This window comes from Rhinoderma darwinii, chromosome 4 (assembly GCF_050947455.1).
Source record: "Rhinoderma darwinii isolate aRhiDar2 chromosome 4, aRhiDar2.hap1, whole genome shotgun sequence".
NCBI classification, from domain to species: Eukaryota; Metazoa; Chordata; class Amphibia; order Anura; family Rhinodermatidae; genus Rhinoderma; species Rhinoderma darwinii.
Window position 1 is genome coordinate 359,673,497 of NC_134690.1, and position 20,435 is coordinate 359,693,931.

The 20,435-nt window shown below is 42.8% G+C and overlaps 1 protein-coding gene across 1 annotated transcript in view; it reads left to right on the top strand.

Annotated features, from left to right (window-relative positions):
• Positions 1-10,473, top strand: part of ACYP2 (acylphosphatase 2) — a 122,522-nt gene extending 112,049 nt beyond the window's left edge. The window contains exon 4 of the mRNA XM_075864514.1: positions 9,732-10,473. Coding sequence (XP_075720629.1) covers positions 9,732-9,846 — 115 coding nt within the window. The 3' untranslated portion in view covers positions 9,847-10,473. The remainder of the gene's footprint in view (positions 1-9,731) is intronic.
• The last annotated feature ends 9,962 nt before the right edge of the window (positions 10,474-20,435 follow it).

The following is a 20,435-nucleotide window of genomic DNA, read 5'->3' on the forward strand; positions in this document are numbered from 1 at the left end:
ATTCATGTTCATTCTATTCTATGTTCTGTTCTATATTCTGTTTCTGTATAAAAACTCAGAAGCAATGACTCTATAAAGTGCTCTAGTTGTTTCTAAAAAGAATGTAAGCTTTATAACTGGCATGTGATGATAACTTGTGTAATATATTTAGTATGTCTTTGCACTATTCACAAAATTTATGTTAATTTCTTATCAAGTATAAATAGAGTCTTTGTCTCTTAGGATCCCTCATATTTGTACAGCAGCAAATCCATTCATCATTGTTCAATGCACCTGTTAGCAGTCTACACGTTCTTTGCTGACACTCAGCAAACAGGGATGCATGGGTAGTTGTGTATTATACAGAGTGACAACATGCCTTTATCTATTCAATTTCACAATATAATGAAATGTATTATCTACAACTTACTTTTATGGTAAAATATTTGAAATAAGTTTACAAGAAGAAAAAAAAAGCTATTTATCTTTTTATATTTTATTGAAAAGCATTTCCACCTAAAATTTAAATATCATAATTTAATATAAAATCCAATAACCGCAGCGTGCTTTACAAACTTTGGCCCCACTTTATTAAAGGCTGTATTTATAGCTGTATATATTAATTTGTTCCCATAGTGTCATACAATTCCTGGATAAACAATTGTCACGTAGGGTTCGTGGACCCACTGGGCCGTACCACCTTGGCGGTATGGCAGCTGGCCAACAGGGCGCAGGTCAGAGTCTATAGTTCATATAGGGTACCTGTGGCAGCTAGGACAGTAGCAAGGCTGGCTTGGCTGGAACTAGGCAGCAGGTAGACGTCAGGCGTAGAGAAGCAGGACAGGCGTGGTATACAACACAGCACAGCTACAGCTCAGCACGGCACTAGATCAGGATACAGGTTACAGGATACAGGAACAGGGAACACTGGGAGCAGGAAACACTAGGGGACCATTTGTAAGACAAACTTGGAATACGACAACAACGCTCAGGCGTGGGAGGATGGGGCTGGGACCTTCTTATAGCCCAGGGTGCTCTGGGAGCAATCAGCTCAATCTCCAACATGCGTGCGCTCTGGCTTCCTAAGTCTGGACTGAGCTCGTGAGCGCACCCTGGTGGTCACTGTGGAGCAGGACGGCCGTATGTGCAGACATCTCTTGAGAGAAGGGTGTCGACTGGATGGAAGGAGTTTGTGGTCAGCGACCACGGACGTTACAACAATGCTGTTAAAGGAGTTCTCAATTTATATTGATGGCCTATCCTTAGGATAGGTCATAAATATCAGATCAGTGGGGTCCGACTAACGGAAGCCCCGCTAATCATCTGATTGATGGGTCAGCGGCGTTCGTCGCCACGCCCTTTTTACAGTTTACAGGCACAGTGCACATTGCTGTGCCTGGGATTGCAGTTCTGGCCCCATTCAAGTTAATGGGTCTGAGCTGCAATCCCAGAGATACATAGCCACTATGAATGTGTACAATGCTATTCCTTGGTAAACATTGAAGAACACGCTGTGGACCTTTCAGTCAGCTGATCGGTGGGGGAGGAGGTGTTGGTAGTCGGACCCCGACCGATCTGATATTTATGGCCTATCCTAAGAAAAGGCCATCAATATAAAATTCCCAGAGAACCCCTTTAAGTGCCCTGATTTAGTATAAACATTGGGTGGAGAGTGCCATCCAGCACCCATTTTACTGCATACCATGCTGAGACAATACATATGGTACCCAGTTAGTTCTATACATTACACAACTACATAGTGCATACTACAATGCTCAGAGTGACCTGCTTTGCCTAGGCAGCGTCATACCGCAGCCCAGATAGCATCATACATAAAGCCAAACATTACCTACATAGTGTCAAATCTTGCCCACATAGAACATTATATTTCCCAAATAGTGCCAACCAGTGAAGAAAGTGCCATACTTTGCCTGTATAGAGCCAAACAATGTCCACATTGCAACATAGTGTCTACATATAGGCAATGTTGCCCTCATAGTGAGAAACAGTGCCCAGCGTGACTTTATTTAGCCACATAGTCATACAATGCTTATTTAGTGCCTATAGTCCACAATCCGTTAATCACAGAGCAGTTACAATTTATCTTCCCCATAGTGCAACACAGAATACTATAAAGACGTTTTCCAAGTCCCAATGGTCCTTTCTGCTTTCAAGACCTGCAGAACTCAATTTAGGTGGTAATGTACAGCTTTGACAGTAGGACAGCACTTGTCCTACTGGATCTTGGACACTTGGTAGGCTTAAGTATACTCAACGTTTTCCAGACCTGACGGGAATTCTTGCCTACATATGCAGCTATATGGAAGCAGGAAATATCACTGCACAACTAGTCAGATTAGCCATTCAGGAGTCTGGGTAAGCTTGATGACAACCTCTGGGGGATTATTAAAGGGGTTGTCCACTACCGGACAACTCATGACCTATCTGCCGGATAGGATATGATCGGTGTGGGTCCGACACCCGGACCCTGCACTGATCAGCTGCCTCCCGGTACCAGATGTCATTGCACAGTATGTAATGTACGGAGCCGGAAGCAGTTGGCTCCGTACATTGCATAGCGGTCGTGCTGCAGAACTGCAGCACTGCTCCTTCTCACTTGAATAGGAGCAGAGCTACAGTACTGCAACTCGGCCTCTATACCATAACCAGAGCCATCTGCTTCCGGCATGGACGTCCGGTGCCCACAGGCAGCCGTAGTGGCTGATCGGTGCAGGGTCCGTGTGTCAGACTTGCATCAATCATATACTAATGACCTATCCGGTGGATAGGTCATCAGTTGTCCGGTAGTGGACAACCCCTTTAATGATGGCCACATTGGTTGTCCCTAAACTTACTATGACACAGATATCATTAAAGAGAACCTTTCACCTGCCCGTACATGTGCAGCTGAATGCAGCATGTAATAGGCAGGGTTGCACAAACCCTGGGGCACTCCCTTACTCTTCAGCTCTTGGCAGACAAGGACGAGACTGTGATCTCTCGCGAAAGATTACACAATTGTCTGCAGAGAGCTGAAGAGTGAGTGAGAGCGCGCGCACAGCTCCGAGCTGCGCACGCACACGCTCTCCTCTCTCCAGCTTTTGGCAGAGGACTGTGTTGATTGGACAGTGTCACAGCGATGTTACATGCCCCCTTGCCATTACACACCCCATTGACAGTTCAAAGGGTTATTTAACCCCTTAATGACAAGCCTATTTTGGACCTTAATGACCAAGCTATTTTTTACGTTTTTCAATCGTCGCATTCCAAGAGCTATAACCTTCTTATTTTTGCGTCGACATAGCTGTATAAGGTCTTGTTTTTTGCGGGACAAGTTGTATTTTTTAATAGCACCATTTTTAGGTACATATTATTTATTGATTAACTTTTATTAACTTTTTTTTGGGGGGGAATAGAAAAAAATCTGAAATTTCGCCACTCTTAAATAACACAATAACTTTATTCAGCGGGTTGTGACGATTGCAACGATACCAAATTTGTATAGTTTTTGTATGTTTTACTACTTTTACACAGTAAAAACGCTTTTTTTTTCTAAATTATTTGTTTTTGTGTCTCCATATTTGAAGAGCCGTAACGTTTTTATTTTCTCGCCGATGCGGTTGTATGAGGGCTTTTTTTTTGCGGGACGACTTGTAGTTTTTATTGGTACAATTTTGGAGTAGATGCGACTTTTTGATCACTTTTTATTACATTTTTTTAAAGTCAGTATTCACAGAAAACAGCAATTTTTCCATAGTTTTTTATTATTTTTTTTACGGCGTTCACCGTGCGGGTTAAATAATATAATAGATTTATAGTCGGGGTCGTTACGGACGCGGCGATACCAAATATGTGTAACTTTTTAACTTTATTTTGGTTTTTTAATAGTAAAGCAGTTTGTAAGGGGAAAAGCTGGGTTTTTCATTTTTTTTCACATTTTTTTTAAAATTAACTTTATTAAACTTTTTTTTCACTTTTTTACTAGTCCCATTAGGGGACTATAATATGCGATTCTGCGATCGCATTTCTAATACACTGCAATACTTTTGTATTGCAGTGTATTACTGCCTGTCCGTTTAACACGGACAGGCATCTGCTAGGTCATGCCTGCGGCATGATCTAGCAGGCATTCACTTCAGGCAGCCTGGGGGCCTTTATTAGACCCCCGGCTGCCATTAGAGACACAGACACTCGGCGATCGTATCGCCGGGTGTCGGTGGGGGAGAGAGGGAGCTCCCTCCCTCTCTCCAAAACCACTCAGATGCGGTGCTCGCTATTGAGCACCGCATCTGAGGGGTTAAACGTGTGAGATCGATACTAATATCGATCTCACACGGCAGAGCAGGGACGCTCTCAGCCCTCAGCTGCCTCTAGCAGCTGAGAGCAGGGAGATCTGACAGTTCCCTGCTCTGTTTACTTATTCCGATGCCGCGACGTAAAAAGTCTATGGCATCGGAATAAGGCCCGTTAGTGACCGACGTAGAAACACGATAGGCCGGTCACTAACGGGTTAAATATCGGGCGCCAAATATAACGGCACCGATATCTAAATAACGGAGGAGGATAGGAAAAAAAATTAAAGTGCCCCAGGGTTTGTGTAGCCCTGCCTATTACATACTGCACTCAGCTGCACATGTATAAGCAGGTGAAAGGTTCTCTTTAAGAAACGCTCTCTGTATTAAGTGTCCATGTACCATGTCCTGCACCTGGTCATACTTAATATTAGTTTCTTATTTTTAAATTATCAATTTATTTATTTAAGGAACAATGTAATCCAACACCCATATCACCAATGTGAAAAATAAATTAAATAAATAATAAATTAAAGAACTGAGCGCCATCTTTGGTATCAACCAAATGCTTCCTTTAACATGATATTAGTCTTTTGCATCTCTGTTGAATCAAAACCTCACTATATACAGGGTGGGCCAATTATATGGATACAATGGGAATGGTTGGTGATATTAACTTCCTGTTTGTGGCACATTAGTATATGGGAGGGGGAAACTTTGCAAGCTGGGTCTTGACCATGGCGGCCATTTTGAAGTCGGCCATTTTGTATCCAACTTTAGTTTTTTCAATGGGAAGAGGGTCCTGTGACACATCAAACTTATCGAGAATTTCACAAGAAAAACAATGGTGTGCTTGGTTTTAACGTTACTTTATTCTTTCATGCCTCAAGTGATCCAGGTAAAAACCTCTTAGGATATGCACCTTAGTGTGTAAATTCAAATTCTAATCTAGAATTAAAAAAAATAGGTGCTCTATGTTGTTTATTAGCTTCATTCACTTGCAGGCTGCACACTCCAGTCATTTCAATATGAGCAGACGAGAGAGACTGCAGTGGGCTGTCACATACACCCACATTAACTTTACTGACGTGTCTTGAGAGTGAATAGACATCACCTTCAGCCAGGACGCGATGTCTATTCACAATCCCGACACTTCGGTAACGTCTGTGTGTGACTTAATCACACAGCACATCGAGATCACGCTGTGCTGTAATCCACAGCATGATCTCGCGAGATCACGCTTGCTGTCATTAAGTCCCACACAAATGTTACCGAAGTGTCTGGAGTGTGAATAGACATCGCCTCCTGGCTGGAGGCGATGTCTATTCACTCTCAAAACACTTCAGTAACGTTAATGTGTGAGTAAGTGACAGCACATCATGATCTCGCAAGATCAAGCTGTGCTGAGTACATGAATGGAGAGAAGTGTATGACGCTGATTGGTCAGCGTCAGACACATCTCTCCACAACGCCCACTTGGTCAAAATGTAAAAACATGCCCAGTTGTCTATTAAGAAAGTCATTAGCATGAATCTAAAATAGGTCATAACTTGTTCAAAATTTATTGTTTTTCTAACTAAAAAACACTGCTGTTCTCTACATTACAGCGCCGATCACATTATGTAGGAGATAGGGCACTTATAATGTGGTGACAGAGCCTCTTTAACCCCTACCCGCACCAGGACGTAACTGTACGTCGTTGCGGGAAGTTACTTCCCGCACGAGGACGTACAGTTACTGAGTTAATCCCGGTGCACACTGTCGGCGACAGTGTGCACCGGGAACCAGGAGGTCAGCTGTCGCCGACAGCTGACACTCCCCTCTTGCCGGCCAGCGGTCCTTTGCCGCTGATTTCGACGCATTAACCCCTTAAATTCGGCGATCGGGTGCAATCGCCGAATTTTAGGGGTTTCTAACATATCGGCAGACCCCCGTCCGAAATCGCGGGGTCTGCCGATAGTTAGTATGGCAAACGGAAGCCAAACAATGGCTTCCGGGTCTGCCATGGACAGAAGCCCATCAGGACCAACCTTCGGCTGGTCCTGATAGGCTTCCTGTCAGAGTGACAGAAAGTCACTGTGCCGTTCCCGATGCACACTGTCGGCGACAGTGTGCATCGGGAACTTGGAGATCAGCTGTCCCCGACAGCTGACACTCTCCAGTGTTGCCGATCAGCGGCTCATCGCCGCTGATTTCGGCAATTAACCCGTTACATGCGGGGCTCGATTGCGATCTCCGCATGTAGCGGGTTTGTAGCGCATCAGCAGCCCCCATGCAATCGTGGGGGCTTCTGATGCTTGTGATGGCACCTGGGGGCCAGACAACGGCCCCCGGGTCTGCCATGTATGTCAGCCTATGAGGATCAGCCTCTGCTGATCCTCGTAGACCAACTGTCAGAGTGACTGTGACGTCACACTGACAGTTGGAATACATTACACTACCTAGGTAGTGTAATGTATTCTAGCAGCGATCAGAGCTGCAGGTCAAAAAAAGAAAGTGTAAAAAGTAAAAGAAAAGTTAATAAACAAAAAAAGAAAGTGTAAAAAGTAAAAAAAAGTTAATAAAAATGTTTTATAAAAGTGTAAAAATAAAAGGTTTTGTTTTCCTATAATAAGTCATTTATTATAGGGAAAAAATGAAAACGTTAAAAAAAAGTACACATATTTGGTATCGCCGCGTTCGTAACGACCCAATCTATGAAACTATAATGTTAATTTTTCCGCACGGTGAACGCCGCAAACAAAATAAACTGAAAACTGTCAGCATCACTATTTTTTGGTCACCACCCCTCCCAAGATATAGAATAAAAAGTGATCAAAAAGTTGCATTTACCCCAAAATGGTACCAATAAAAACTACAACCCGTCCCGCAAAAAACAAGACCTCCCACAGCTTTTTTGACGAAAAAATAAAAAAGTTACGGCTCAGAATAGCGTGTCCCAGAAAATATATTATTTTATAGAAACTTAATTTTATTGTGCAAACGCTGCAAAACTTAAAAAAAACTATACACATATGGTATCGGCGTAATGGTACAGACCGGCAGAATAAATTAAAACGTAATTTATTGCGCACGGTGAACGCTGTAATAAATAAAGAATTTAAAGCGCCAAAATCGCTGTTTTTTGGTCACCCGAGCTCTAAAAAAGATCCTGAGGGGCCAAAATGCTCACTATACCCCTAGAAAAATTCCTTGAGGGGTGTAGATTCCAAAATGGGGTCACTTTTGGCGGGTTTCCACTGTTTTGGTCCCTCCGGGGCGTTGCAAACCCGACATGGCACTGAAAACCAATCCAGCAAAATCTGCACTCCAAAATCCAAAAGGCGCTCCCTCCCTTCTGAGCCCTGCTGTGGGTCCAAACATCAGTTTACGACCACATATGGGGTATTGCCGTAATCGGGAGAAATAGCTTTACAAATTTTGGGGTGCTTTTTCTCCTTTATTCCATGTAAAAATGAAAAAATTCTATGTTTTCACAGAAAAATAGATGATTTTCATCTTCACAGACTAATTCCACTAAATTCTGCAAAAAAACTGTGGGGTCAAAATGCTAACTATACCCCTAGAAAAATGCCTTGAGGGGTGTAGTTTCCAAAATGGGGTCACTTTGGGGGGTTTCGGCTGTTTAGGTACCACAAGACCTCCTCAAACCTGACATGGTGCCTAAAATATATTCCTAAAAAAAGGAGGCCCCGAAATCCACTAGCTGCTCCTTTGCTTCTGAGGCCGGTGTTTCAGTCCATTAGGACACTAGGGCCACATGTTGGATATTTCTAAAATCTGCAGAATCTGGGCAATAAATATTGAGTTGCGTTTCCCTGGTAAAACCTTCTGTGTTACAGATTTTTTTTTATTACAAATGAATTTCGGCAAAAAAAATGAAATTTGTAAATTTCACCTCTACTTTGCCTTAATTCCTGTGAAACGCCTAAAGGGTTAAAATATTTTCTGAATGTGGTTTTGAATACCTTGAGGGGTACAGTTTTCAAAATGGGGTGATTTATGGGGACTTTCTAATATATAAGGCCCTCAAAGCCACTTCAGAACTGAACTGGTCCCTGAAAAAATAGCCTTTTGAAATTTTATTGAAAATATGAGAAATTGCTGCTAAAGTTCTAAGCCTCGTAACGTCCTAGAAAAATAAAAGTATGTGAAAAAAAATGATGCAAACATAAAGTAGACATATAGGAAATGGTAACTAGTAACTATTTTGTGTGGTATTACTATCTGTTTCACAAGCAAATACATTTAAATTTAGAAAAATGCTAATTTTTGCAAATTTTTGCTAAAATTTGAAGTTTTTCACAAATAAATATTGAATTTATCGACCAAATTTTTTCACTAACATAAAGTACAATATGTCACGAGAAAACAATCTCAGAATTGCTTGGATAGATAAAAGCATTCCCGAGTTATTACCACATAAAGTGACACATGTCAGATTTGAAAAAATAGGCTGTGTCCTGAAGGCCAAAACAGGCTGTGTCCTAAAGGGGTTAAGATCTATGTTCACATTTCAACCTACAATGTTTTTAACTAGTGCTTGAAAGTTGTCCACATACTGTATGCCATTGCTATGTTGAAGAAAGCAAGTGAAATCCGCATCCAAAGCTTTGCAACTCGATAAAGTAATTTGGTAAGTACAACCTAGACTTCAAAATCATAAAGAACAATTGGTTTGGTCATGTCCCTGGAAACAGGAGACATTTCACTGGTAATAAAGATATAACCCTTTCAAATTAGAGAGACTGGGTCAAAGCTAATATTCACCATGGATCGCCTAGATACAATTGGCCATTTCTCTTTATTATGTACTGTATTACAAAGCCAGCATTAAACTTGTGGCCCAGGACAATTCCAGAAAGTGTATCAACCATATCTGTTACCGTTTCAGCATTATTTATACTGGCACTTCTACAAAATCCCATTGAACGCCACTTCAGGTGAAACTACAGGTGGGCAATTCAAAAGTCTTTTATTCAGGGATTTAAGGTTCTGAATTTCCGTAAAGAGACACGCACACAAAATTTAAGGTGAATATGTATGTGTTTTCATACATGAATAAAGATTATGATGCAGTTAGGCAATGCAATATTCTTGCAAAATGGCTCCAAGTGCAGTAGTTAAAGGAGTTGTACAGACATAAGAAATTGATGGCCTATCCTCAGAATAGGCCATCAATATCTGATCAGTGGGGATCCGATCCTGACGATAGGCTATCAATTTCTTTTGACTGGACAACCCTTTTAAGAGAGTACAAAGAAATAATTGGTGTTTATTTAATTTGCCAATCTACACCTCACTAATGAGGCCATATCTAGTGGCAATAAGTGAACATCAACTGGTTTAGAAATATTGGAGACTTCCTACGTTTAGCTGAGAAGTTGGAACAATTACCCAGCATGCATTTCCTTGTAGGTAATTCACTCGAATAAGTATTTTTCCTATTTTTTTTTACAGGAAAGCCTGGCTAAGTAAAGTGGGAAGTCCCAGCTCAAGGATCGATCGTACTGACTTTTCTAATGAGAAGGAGATCCCTAGTCTTCAATTCAATGGATTCAGCACCAGATACTAAAAAATAATCAAACAATAGGCACATGAGGAAACAAATGCGCTTCCAAATAAATAATATGATTGCATTGTAATGTGTTGCTGACTAATAACATCAACAATATTGACAGATTAAAGAGATTTTACCACAATAAACATCTATCACTTATACACCTATAACTTTCCACAACTGTTTCTGTAAATCCCATAGCGTTTGTATGAAGCTGCGGTGCACGTGCTCGACCTCTGCTCCTCCTCGCGGTTGTGGGAGTCAGGACCCCTGTACCTGTGATCTGTGGGCAGCAGTAGGGCCCCAAGTGATCTAAACATTTATCACCTATCATGTGAATAGGTGAAGAATGTTTATTGTAGGAATACCCCTACAGTGGTCATGTCTAGTCTATTATGTTTATGCTTCTATTAGTGAAGTATATTTATGCAAAATGATAGTTTATGATATGTTTTAGTTAATCCAAATGTTAACAGGTAAATTGCCCAATTTCTGCAGTTAAAATGTTAGATTACATGGTACCCATTGAAGTCATTGGGTGACCATGTAATAGATGATTGAGTCGAGGACTCCAGAGTAAAAACCGCTCTTTACGGAGCCTCTTCGCGCAGGATAGGCTTTGTTCACATCTGCGTCAGGGCTCTGTTCCATTGAAGCTAGCTCCGACAGAACGTCGTAACAAAGCCCTGACGCAGATGTAAACATAGCCATACTAGATGGGGTCCCAAGCAGAAGGTCTCCCCCCTTGACATCCTTCTGACCTCATGTATCTGTGTATGGTCTATATGAAAAGGGAAAATTTTAATACATTTCTCTAATGTACTCTAAATAAGATGTCAGATTTGGAGGAGGTTGACCTGAGAAAAGCAAATAGTGCTCATAGTTTTGTTAAATGGGATAAATATTACCGTTTAGTAATATAATTATAAAGAATAAACATGAGTGACTGACCACAAGGGACGCACTTCTATTTTCCTTATGCTGTCAGACTTTACGTATGCCATAAGCGTTTACTGTGGATTTCTGTATAAGGTGGAAATAGAAGAAAAAGGCCCCTGCCTGGTCATCTTTCTGTGTCATCTCATAAGCCAATACTGCAATATCACAAATGGCTGACACTACATATTCTGCTAAACCTAATATTTTATCCTCTGATACCAATATGTTGCTCAGGCTAAAAACAGCTGGGCCACCGCAGTGCAGAACCACAGCAGGGAGTCTGATGTGTAGGAATACTCCCCCCAAACATCAACCCAATATCGTTTACACAAAAGTTTCTGAAATTTACACATATATAAAAAAAATTCATTGGAGTTGCTATCAATTCGCTATTACACTCTGTAGTGTAATCTGTTACAAAATGTCCGAGTATATTTTATGTATGTGCTATACTGTATTAAGCGGATACTAGATATTATTGAATCACTTTACACATTTAACTTATGCATTACTAATCTTTAAAGAGAACCTGTTATCTGCACAAAAAAACTGCAGCTGACATCTCAGGTAGATTGCAGGCGCCTCACAGATTCTGCCATTTTTTTTTATTTTTTTTTCTTCTAGTCCCCAGCGTTCCTGAGATATTAGTGTAGTTAGTTTTGGTGCCTGATATGCAAATGAGGCCTTTAACCGTCAAGTGGGCGGGGAACACCTGTCACTTAATAAGGGGTAACCGCCCACTTGACAGTCAAAGGCCTCTTTTGCATATCAGATACCAGAACTAACGGCCCCGATATCTCAGGAACGGTGGGGACTAGAAGAAAAACATAAAAAGCATCAGAATCTGTGAGGTGCCTGCAATCTAACTGAGATATCAACTGCAGTTTTTTGGGCAAGTGACAGTTTCTCTTTAAAGGTTTCTACGTCTCCATGCTGACTACTGATACAACATTTAGTTGCTTGTAAGCCACCATTTTCTATATGTACTTGACAATAAAAAAATACTGTAAATTATTATTTTTTTTAATATATGTAACCTTTCAAAATTAATAGATGTGCCTACTACTGAGGTTTTTGCTTTTTTTTTTTTCATTTAACAGACGGCACCTAGGTTGGCACTGGTATGGGAGAGTGGCAGGGAATCTGAAGGTAGCACACAAATATGAGAGGAGACATGTAACTAGTTTTGGCTATAAAATAATACATCAAAATGCAATGTGAGAACTGGCCCATAGTGATTCATAGGGTATCCTCCCTTCCACAGCTAAACACCATGTTTTACCTACTTATGACCTCCAATTTCAGGAATAAAAAAAACCTCTCTTAAAGTAAATATTTCCTTGAATACCATTTTAAGTATTTTTTATCCAAATAGTTCAAAATTATGCGCTGATTTTTTTTTTTATTATTATATCCTTAGAGCGGTTAAAGCAGGTTTTTTTTTAAACAACATGCTGGCTGTCTTCAGTTACCACTAGAGGGAGCTTACGGTATACGGTATACTGGTATGCCTTGAGCTCAATAAGAGAAAATGCAGGAAGCTCCCTCTAGAGGCGCCTGTAGGAAGTCAGCATCGTATTTTAAAATTGTGCAGGGGATTTGGAGCTTTGTATCACAAAAACAAAAAGTATGATCGCTATAAAGATATATCAAGAAATTAATCAGCACATAATTTTGGGCCTCAAGACAAAATGATGATAAAGGGCAAGGATTTACTTAAGCTGGCCATACACATAACATATCTCTCAGCCAAACAAATGTTCTGCCAACAACGTGTTGAAATCCATGCCATGCATTATGTGTGGTCATGGAAAAACTGTGGTTAAACGAGACTTCCCTGGCAATTACAGGTGATCACCGGGAGCAGCTGTTTTTAGAAAGGGGTTGTCTTCATGAGACAAATTAAGTTGCTGCCATAAGAGTATAACATTTTTGTATAATATTCATTTTAGTTCACTGGAGTTTAAGTACATATGATTACAGCCTTATGTACAGACACCAATGCTAATGAATCAAGTAGGGAGGAAATATAATCAGTCCAGTACAATACTCTCCACTTTCTTGCCTGACAACCCCCTTAAAAAAATTATAAAAAACAACAAATAGTTATGTCAAACATAAGCCCTATATGTCTGGCTAAGGCCCCATGCACACGACCGTAATACGGTCCGCGGTTTTACTGACCCATTCAGTTCTATTGGCCGCGGACCTTTCCGTATTGCTACGGATGGGTGTACGTGCCGTAGAACTGTGTCGGGAACTTTGTATGGGAGCACGGCCCGAAAATGTGGGTGGCCGTCAGGAGATGGCCGTGACCGCCTTTGCGGGCCGTGATTACGGGCACGGTCGTGTACATTGGGCTTAAGAGAAAGGGTTCCGAACGGGGGACTCCCCTGTTTTAACTCAGAATTTCTCTAATATGGTATTTAAAAATGGATTTTCCAAACTAGACGAGGCCTTTAAAAATAGCCAAAATGTAAAGTCTTGTCACTATTTCAAAATTGCAACAGTGTAGATGACTTCAGTAAAAACTGAAGTGTGATTTAATTAAAGAACTGTCAGATATCCAAGAAATTTAACACAGTTACAGCAAAAAGACATTCCTTCTCACATGTACCTTACAAAATGCTGGATGATACTGCTCACATAATGAATTTCGGCAATCAGCACTTCAGTATTCAGGCAGAGGATTAACCCTGACAAATGCTGCATTTAGCGCTATTCATCTCCTCTATCACTCATTGTTATGAGAGCACATTAGTCACTAGTCATCAGTTTGTTTTTAAAGTGTCAGCAAACCATAGCCATCTTTTAGAGGGACTGTGTAATATATTGAGTAGGCTGTTCATTTGTATCTGCAGAAACCTAGTCTGCATGTCTGGAAACAGGATTGAAGTTTTGAGCAGAAGGAAAGATCTTGATTTAAGGGCGTTATACATTTATTAAAATATGAAATATTCTCCAATTACATTTGAATCATTTTGGAGCTTTGACTCAAGTATGGAAATCCAAGTGTTAAAGGGGAACTAAACGTTCAACAAACTTCATAGTGACATGTCAGAAGTTTTGATTGGTAGGTGTCAGAGCACTGAGACCCCCACCAATCGATAAAACAAAGCGGCAGAAGTGCTCTTGTGAGCGCTGAGCCGCTTAGTTTCTGTTCGGCTTTTTCCGGAAATCAATGTAGCAGTGTACGGGCTCATAGACTTTCTATTGAGCCCGTACATTGTTCATTTTCGACAGCATACTATCCGCAATTGCGTAGCCACAATTGCAGATAGTATATTACACATACTATTCTATTGGCCAATGCACACGACTGTGGTTTCCAGTCCGGGCTCCTTGAAGTCAATGCACATCTGGTGTGTGCACGGTCCATGATTGCAGACTGCCTGCGGATGATACCCAACAGCCCGTCTGTGCCGTAATCACGGACCGTGCCTACGGCTACAGTCATGTGCATGAGGCCTTAGGTGCCCATGCCCATATACTAGTCCTTCTCAATGAATTAGAATATCATCAAAAAGTTAAACTATTTCAGTAATTCAATTCAAAAAGTGAAACTCATATATTATATAGATTCATTACACACTGAGTGATCTATTTCCAGCGTTTTTTTCTTTTAATGTTGAAGATTATGGCTAACAGTTAATGAAAACCCAAAATTTAGTGTTTTAGAAAATTAGAATATTATATAAGCCCAATTTCAAAAATGATTTTTAATACCGAAATGTTGGCCTACTGAAAAGCATGTACAGTATCTGCCCTCAATACTTGGTCAGGCTCCGTTTGCATTAATTACTGCATCAATGCGGCGTGGCATGGAGGCTGGGGTGGGATCCGGCCGGTTTGCCCCGGTTTTCCCGAACCGGTTGTTAAAATGACACTCGATTTGCAGAAACGAGTGAAACCAAAACCGGTCCCCTGCACTAAATTGTATCCACGTCCTTAGGACGCGGATACAATTGAGTTGACTAGCACTGCCCCGGTGAGGCACATGATGCCTCGCTATTCGGCGTTTTAGTGATGATGCAGTCGGCGCGATGGTGATGACATCATCGCGTCGCTGCATCATTCCGATGGATGAGGACTGACGCTGCTGGAGAATGGCGCAACAATGGGACAGGTAAGAAAATGTGTTTTTTTTCCTTCTACTGTGGGCACTATAGGGCATTACATAGCGGACTATACAGGGAACGAGAACTACAGAAGACTATAGGGAACTAACTACAGGGGACTATACACGGGGACATACTAAAAAGAATGAAGAAAAAGAATGAACATTATTACTAATGGGAAGAAAATGATAAAAAAGGGCATAATTAATTTTTTATGTTTGGTAGACATGGCATGAACAGATTTTATTTGTAGTTAATGAGGAAATAAACACAAATTCCATATAAACAGACGCCTTAGGAAATTCCTGTGCTTGATAGACCTGGAATGAACAGGATATATGTGTAGTTTATAGTGGAATGAATATTCCATAGAAACAGATACGTAAGTATTAATTATGTGTTAATTCCCTTATAAACTACACTTACATCCTGTTCATTCCATGTCTATCAAGCACAGTAAACATTTTTACACATCTGTTTCTATGGAATTTGTTTTTATTTTCTCATTAAGGCGGAATTCACACGACAGGGTTTCCGGGCCGGGTGCCAGCCGTTCATAAATCGGCTGTCACCCGGCTGCATTAGGAACAATAGACCCCTAATGGGGCTATTCACATGACCGATTTTTTTGACGGGCCGGGAAAACCGGCTGTCAAAAAATGGGACATGCCCTATTTTCGGCCGGGTGCCCGACCGCCCAGCTCCCATAGAAGTCTATGGGGCCGGGTAATACACGGCCATCACCGGAATGTGTCCCAAGTGATGGCCGGGTCTACCGACGCTCGCGCACTCTCTCCTCCTCCTCACAGCGCAGAGTGCATGTGAGGAGGAGGAGGGTCTTTTTTTGCTCCCTGTAGGAGTCAGAATCCCCAATCCCCGGCCGGGGATTGGGGATTCCGCTACAGGAGAAGTGCGTGACTACACTGTCCATATATGGACACAGCGAAGTCACTCACTTCTGCAGCGGAATCTCCGACTCTATGGCCGGGGATTCCGCTACAGGAGAAGTGCGTGACTACACTGTCCATATATGGACACAGCGATGTCACTCACTTCTGCAGCGGAATCCCCGACTCTATGGCCGGGGATTACGCTACAGGAGAAGTGCGTGACAACACTGTCCATATATGGACACAGCGATGTCACTCACTTCTGCAGCGGAATCCCCGACTCTATGGCCGGGGATTCCGCTACAGGAGAAGTGAGTGACTACACTGTCCATATATGGACACAGCGATGTCACTCACTTCTGCAGCGGAATCCCCGACGCTATGGCCGGGGATTGCGCTACAGGAGAAGTGAGTGACTACACTGTCCATATATGGACACAGTGACGTCACTCACTTCTGAAGCGGAATTCCCGACCTGTGGCAGGGAATTCCTCTCCAGGAGAAGTCAGTGACTACACTGTCCATATATGGACATTGAAGTCAGTGACTTCTCCTCGAATGTGGGGGCAACCTACAGGGGGCTGTGTGGCATCACCTACAGGGGACTTGGTGGCAACCCCTACAGGGAACTTGGTGGCATCACCTACAGGGGGCTGGGTGGCATCACCTACAGGGGGCTGGGTGGCATTACCTACAGGGGGCTGGGTGGCATTACCTACAGGGGGCTGGGTGGCATTACCTACAGGGGGCAGGGTGGCATTACCTACAGGGGGCAGGGTGGCATTACCTACAGGGGGTAGGGTGGCATTACCTGCAGGGGGCAGGGTGGCATTACCTATAGGGGTCAGGGTGGCATTACCTGCAGGGGGCTGGGTGGCATTACCTGCAGGGGGCAGGGTGGCATTACCTATAGGGGGCAGGGTGGCATTACCTATAGGGGGCAGGGTGGCATTACCTGCAGGGGGCTGGGTGGCATTACCTGCAGGGGGCTGGGTGGCATTACCTGCAGGGGGCAGGGTGGCATTACCAACAGGGTCTGGGTGGCATTACCTACAGGGGTCTGGGTGGCATTACCTACAGGGGTCTGGGTGGATTTACCTACAGGGGTCTGGGTGGCATTACCTACAGGGGGCTGTGTGGCATTATCTACAGAGAGCTGTGTGTGGCAACAAATTTAAATGAAATTCATCCGATTTTAAAACGGACAGGGAAAAAAAAGGATGCAAATCGGGTCCAAATCAGCCGGTAAAAACGGCAACACGGCCCGGAACGGAATCTGAACGGATGCAAACCGGCCCGGAAAATTTTCGATTTTCCCGGCCGACACTCGGACCCTGTCGTGTGAATGAGGCCTAACTACATAGAAAATCTGTTCATTCCATGTTTTCGTAACATAAATAACTCAGATGTTTTTTTTATATTTTCGCCCATTACTAATATTGTTCATTCTTTTTCTTCATTCTTTTTCTTCATTCTTTTTAGCATATCCCCTATATAGGGGCCCTTATCTACAGGGAACGCCACAGGTGGCCCTATCTACAGGGTAATGCCACATAGGTGTTCCCTGTAGATAGGGCCCCCTGTGGGGTTTCCTGTAGATAAAGACCCCTGTGGCATTCACTGTAGATAGAGCCCCCTGTGGCGGTCCCTGTAGATAGGGCCCCATGTGGTGTTCCCTGTAGATAGGGCCCCATGTGGCGTTCCCTGTAGATAGGGCCCCTCTATCTACAGGGAACGCCACATGGAGCCCTATCTCCAGGGACCGCCACAGGGGCATAGGGGGCTCTATCTACAGGGAACACCACAGGGGGCTCTATCTACAGGGAACGCTAAAGGGGGCTCTACAGGGATTGCCACAGGGGGCTCTATCTACAGGGAACACCACAGGGGGCTCTATCTACAGGGAACATCACAGGAGGGCACTATACAGTGAACGCTACAGGGGCACTATACAGGGAACGCTACAGTGAATGCCACAGGGGGCACTAGCTACAGGGAACGCTACAGGGGGCCCTGTCTGCAGGGAACGCTACAGGGGGCACTATCTACAGGGAACGCTACTACCTACAGAGGGCTCTATGGGGAGAACTATCTATAGAGGGCTCTATTGGTAGCACTATCTACAGAGGGCTCTACTGGGAGCACTATCTATGCGGGGCACTGTGTGTGCTGCATTACTTTACAGTGTTTGACACAATTTTATTCACGGGCACAGTGTATGTTACTATTAGATTCAGGGGCACAGTGTGTAGCGCTATTATATTCGGGGACACAGTGTATGATATTATTATATTTGGGGGCATAGTGTGGTACCATAAGAATTTGCTCTTCGTTTATAGGTGGAGAAATGTTGAAAAAGTGAGCTTCCGAAGACATCTGAGCAGCAAATTTACTCATTTCCGCAGAAATGGGTCATGGCCAGGAGGCATCATAGAGTTCTGGACCAGATGGAAAAGTAAAGAGGACGACTACAATCTAAGAAAGAGGACGACTACAATCTGAGAAATCGTCATCGGCGAGTCACTAAATGTAAATGTTTATTCTCCCTGTGACTGCTCAGTACTGTAGTCACTGCGAGATGATGTGTGTATCGTTCTTTTTTGTGAAAGAGCAACTTCCAGCATATCCTTACCATCGTTCTGGCTATACTGGGAGCTGTAGTTTTATGCCGTACAAACTTATATGGCAGGGGTAAATTTGCTAATTATCTCTGTACTGGGCTGTATTTGTACTGGTGCTGTATATGCGTACTGAGCTTTGTTCTGGTGCTATATATATATATATATATATATATATATATATATATATATATATATGTACTGAGCTTGGTTCTGGAGTTATATTTATCATAACAACCAAGCTCAATACATATATACAGCACCAAAGAGAAGCTCAAAACATATATACAACTCCAGAACTAAGCTCTGCATATAAATACAGCACCAGGACAAAGCTCAGTACATATACAGTGAAGGAAATAAGTATTTGATCCCTTGCTGATTTTGTAAGTTTGCCCACTGTCAAAGTCATGAACAGTCTAGAATTTTTAGGCTAGGTTAATTTTACCAGTGAGAAATAGATTATATTAAAAAAAAAAAAGAAAATCACATTGTCACAATTATATCTATTTATTTGCACGGGGGGAACACTTGATAAAGCACAGTGGACCAACACCAGCAGCTGACATGGCCCCCAAACCACCACTGACTGTGGAAACTTCAGCAAGCAACTTGCAAGGTCCCACTCTTCCTCCAGACTCTGGGACCTTGATTTCCAAATGAAATGCAAGATTTACTTTCATCTGAAAACAGGACTTTTGACACTGAGAAACAGTGTTGGTTCACTGTGTTATATCAAGTCTCCCCTCTGCTGACAAGCTTCATGGAGATGATGATTTCATTTTCCAGCAGGACATGGCACCTGCCCACACTGCCAAAAAGAGCAAACCTGGTTTATTAACCACAGTATCACTGTCCTTGATTGGCCAGCAAACTCGCTTGACCTAAACCCCATAGAGAATCCATGGGGTATTGTCAAGAGGAAGATGCAGTAATTCATGCAAAAGGAGCCACAACCAAGCATTGAGCGCATATACTGTACATACTTTTCATAAGGCCAACATTTCGGTATTAAAAATCATTTTTGAAATCTGGCTTATATAATATTATAATTTTCCGAGACACAAAATTTTGGGTTTTCATTATCTGTTAGCCATAATCATCAACATTAAAAGAAAAAAATGCGGGAAATAGATCACTGTGTGTAATGAATCTATATAATATATGAGTTTCACTTTTTGAATCGAATTACTGAAAATAATTAACTTTTTGTTGATATTCTAATTCATTGAGAAGGACTAGTATATATATATATATATATATATATACATACATACAGTTGGCGTAACTACCGCTGTAACAGCCATAGCGGCTGCCACGGCCCCCCCCCCCCCCATGGCCGGAGGCTCCGCTACTAGCCGCTATGGCTGCTACAGCGGCGCCACTGAACACTACGGCAGAGCAGGGAGGTATCTCCCCGCTCTGCCATTAAAGGGGTTGTCCCACAAAACACATGTATCCCCTATCCGACCGCTGGGACCCCCAGCGGGTCCCATCGGTCGGACCCCCAGCTATCACACTTGTATCCCCTATACTGTGGATAGGGGATACATATGTTTTTGGGGACAACCCATAGCCTACAGGCCGTTTTTTTTTGTTTGTTTTTCGGGGGGGTTACGGCTGTATGGCGCTATCTACAGGGGGGAATGTATGGCGTTATCTACAGGGGGGTTGTATGGTGTTATCTACAGGTGGGGCTGTATGGCGTTATCTATAGGGGGACTATATGGAGCTATCTACAGGGAGGGGGCTGTGTGGCGTTATCTAGACGGAGGGGCTGTATGGCATTATATACAGGGGGTGGCTGTATGGCACTATCTACAGGGAGGGGGCTGTATGGCGTTATCTAAAGGGGGCTGTATGGCACTATCTGCAGGCAGGGGGATGTACGGCGTTATCTGCAGGGGGTGGCTGTATGGCGTTATGTACAGGGGGGCTGCATGGCGTTATGTACAGGGGGGGCTGTATGGCATTATGTACAGGGGGCCGTATGGAGCTATCTACAGGGGGCTGTATGGCACGATCTACAGGGGGCTGTA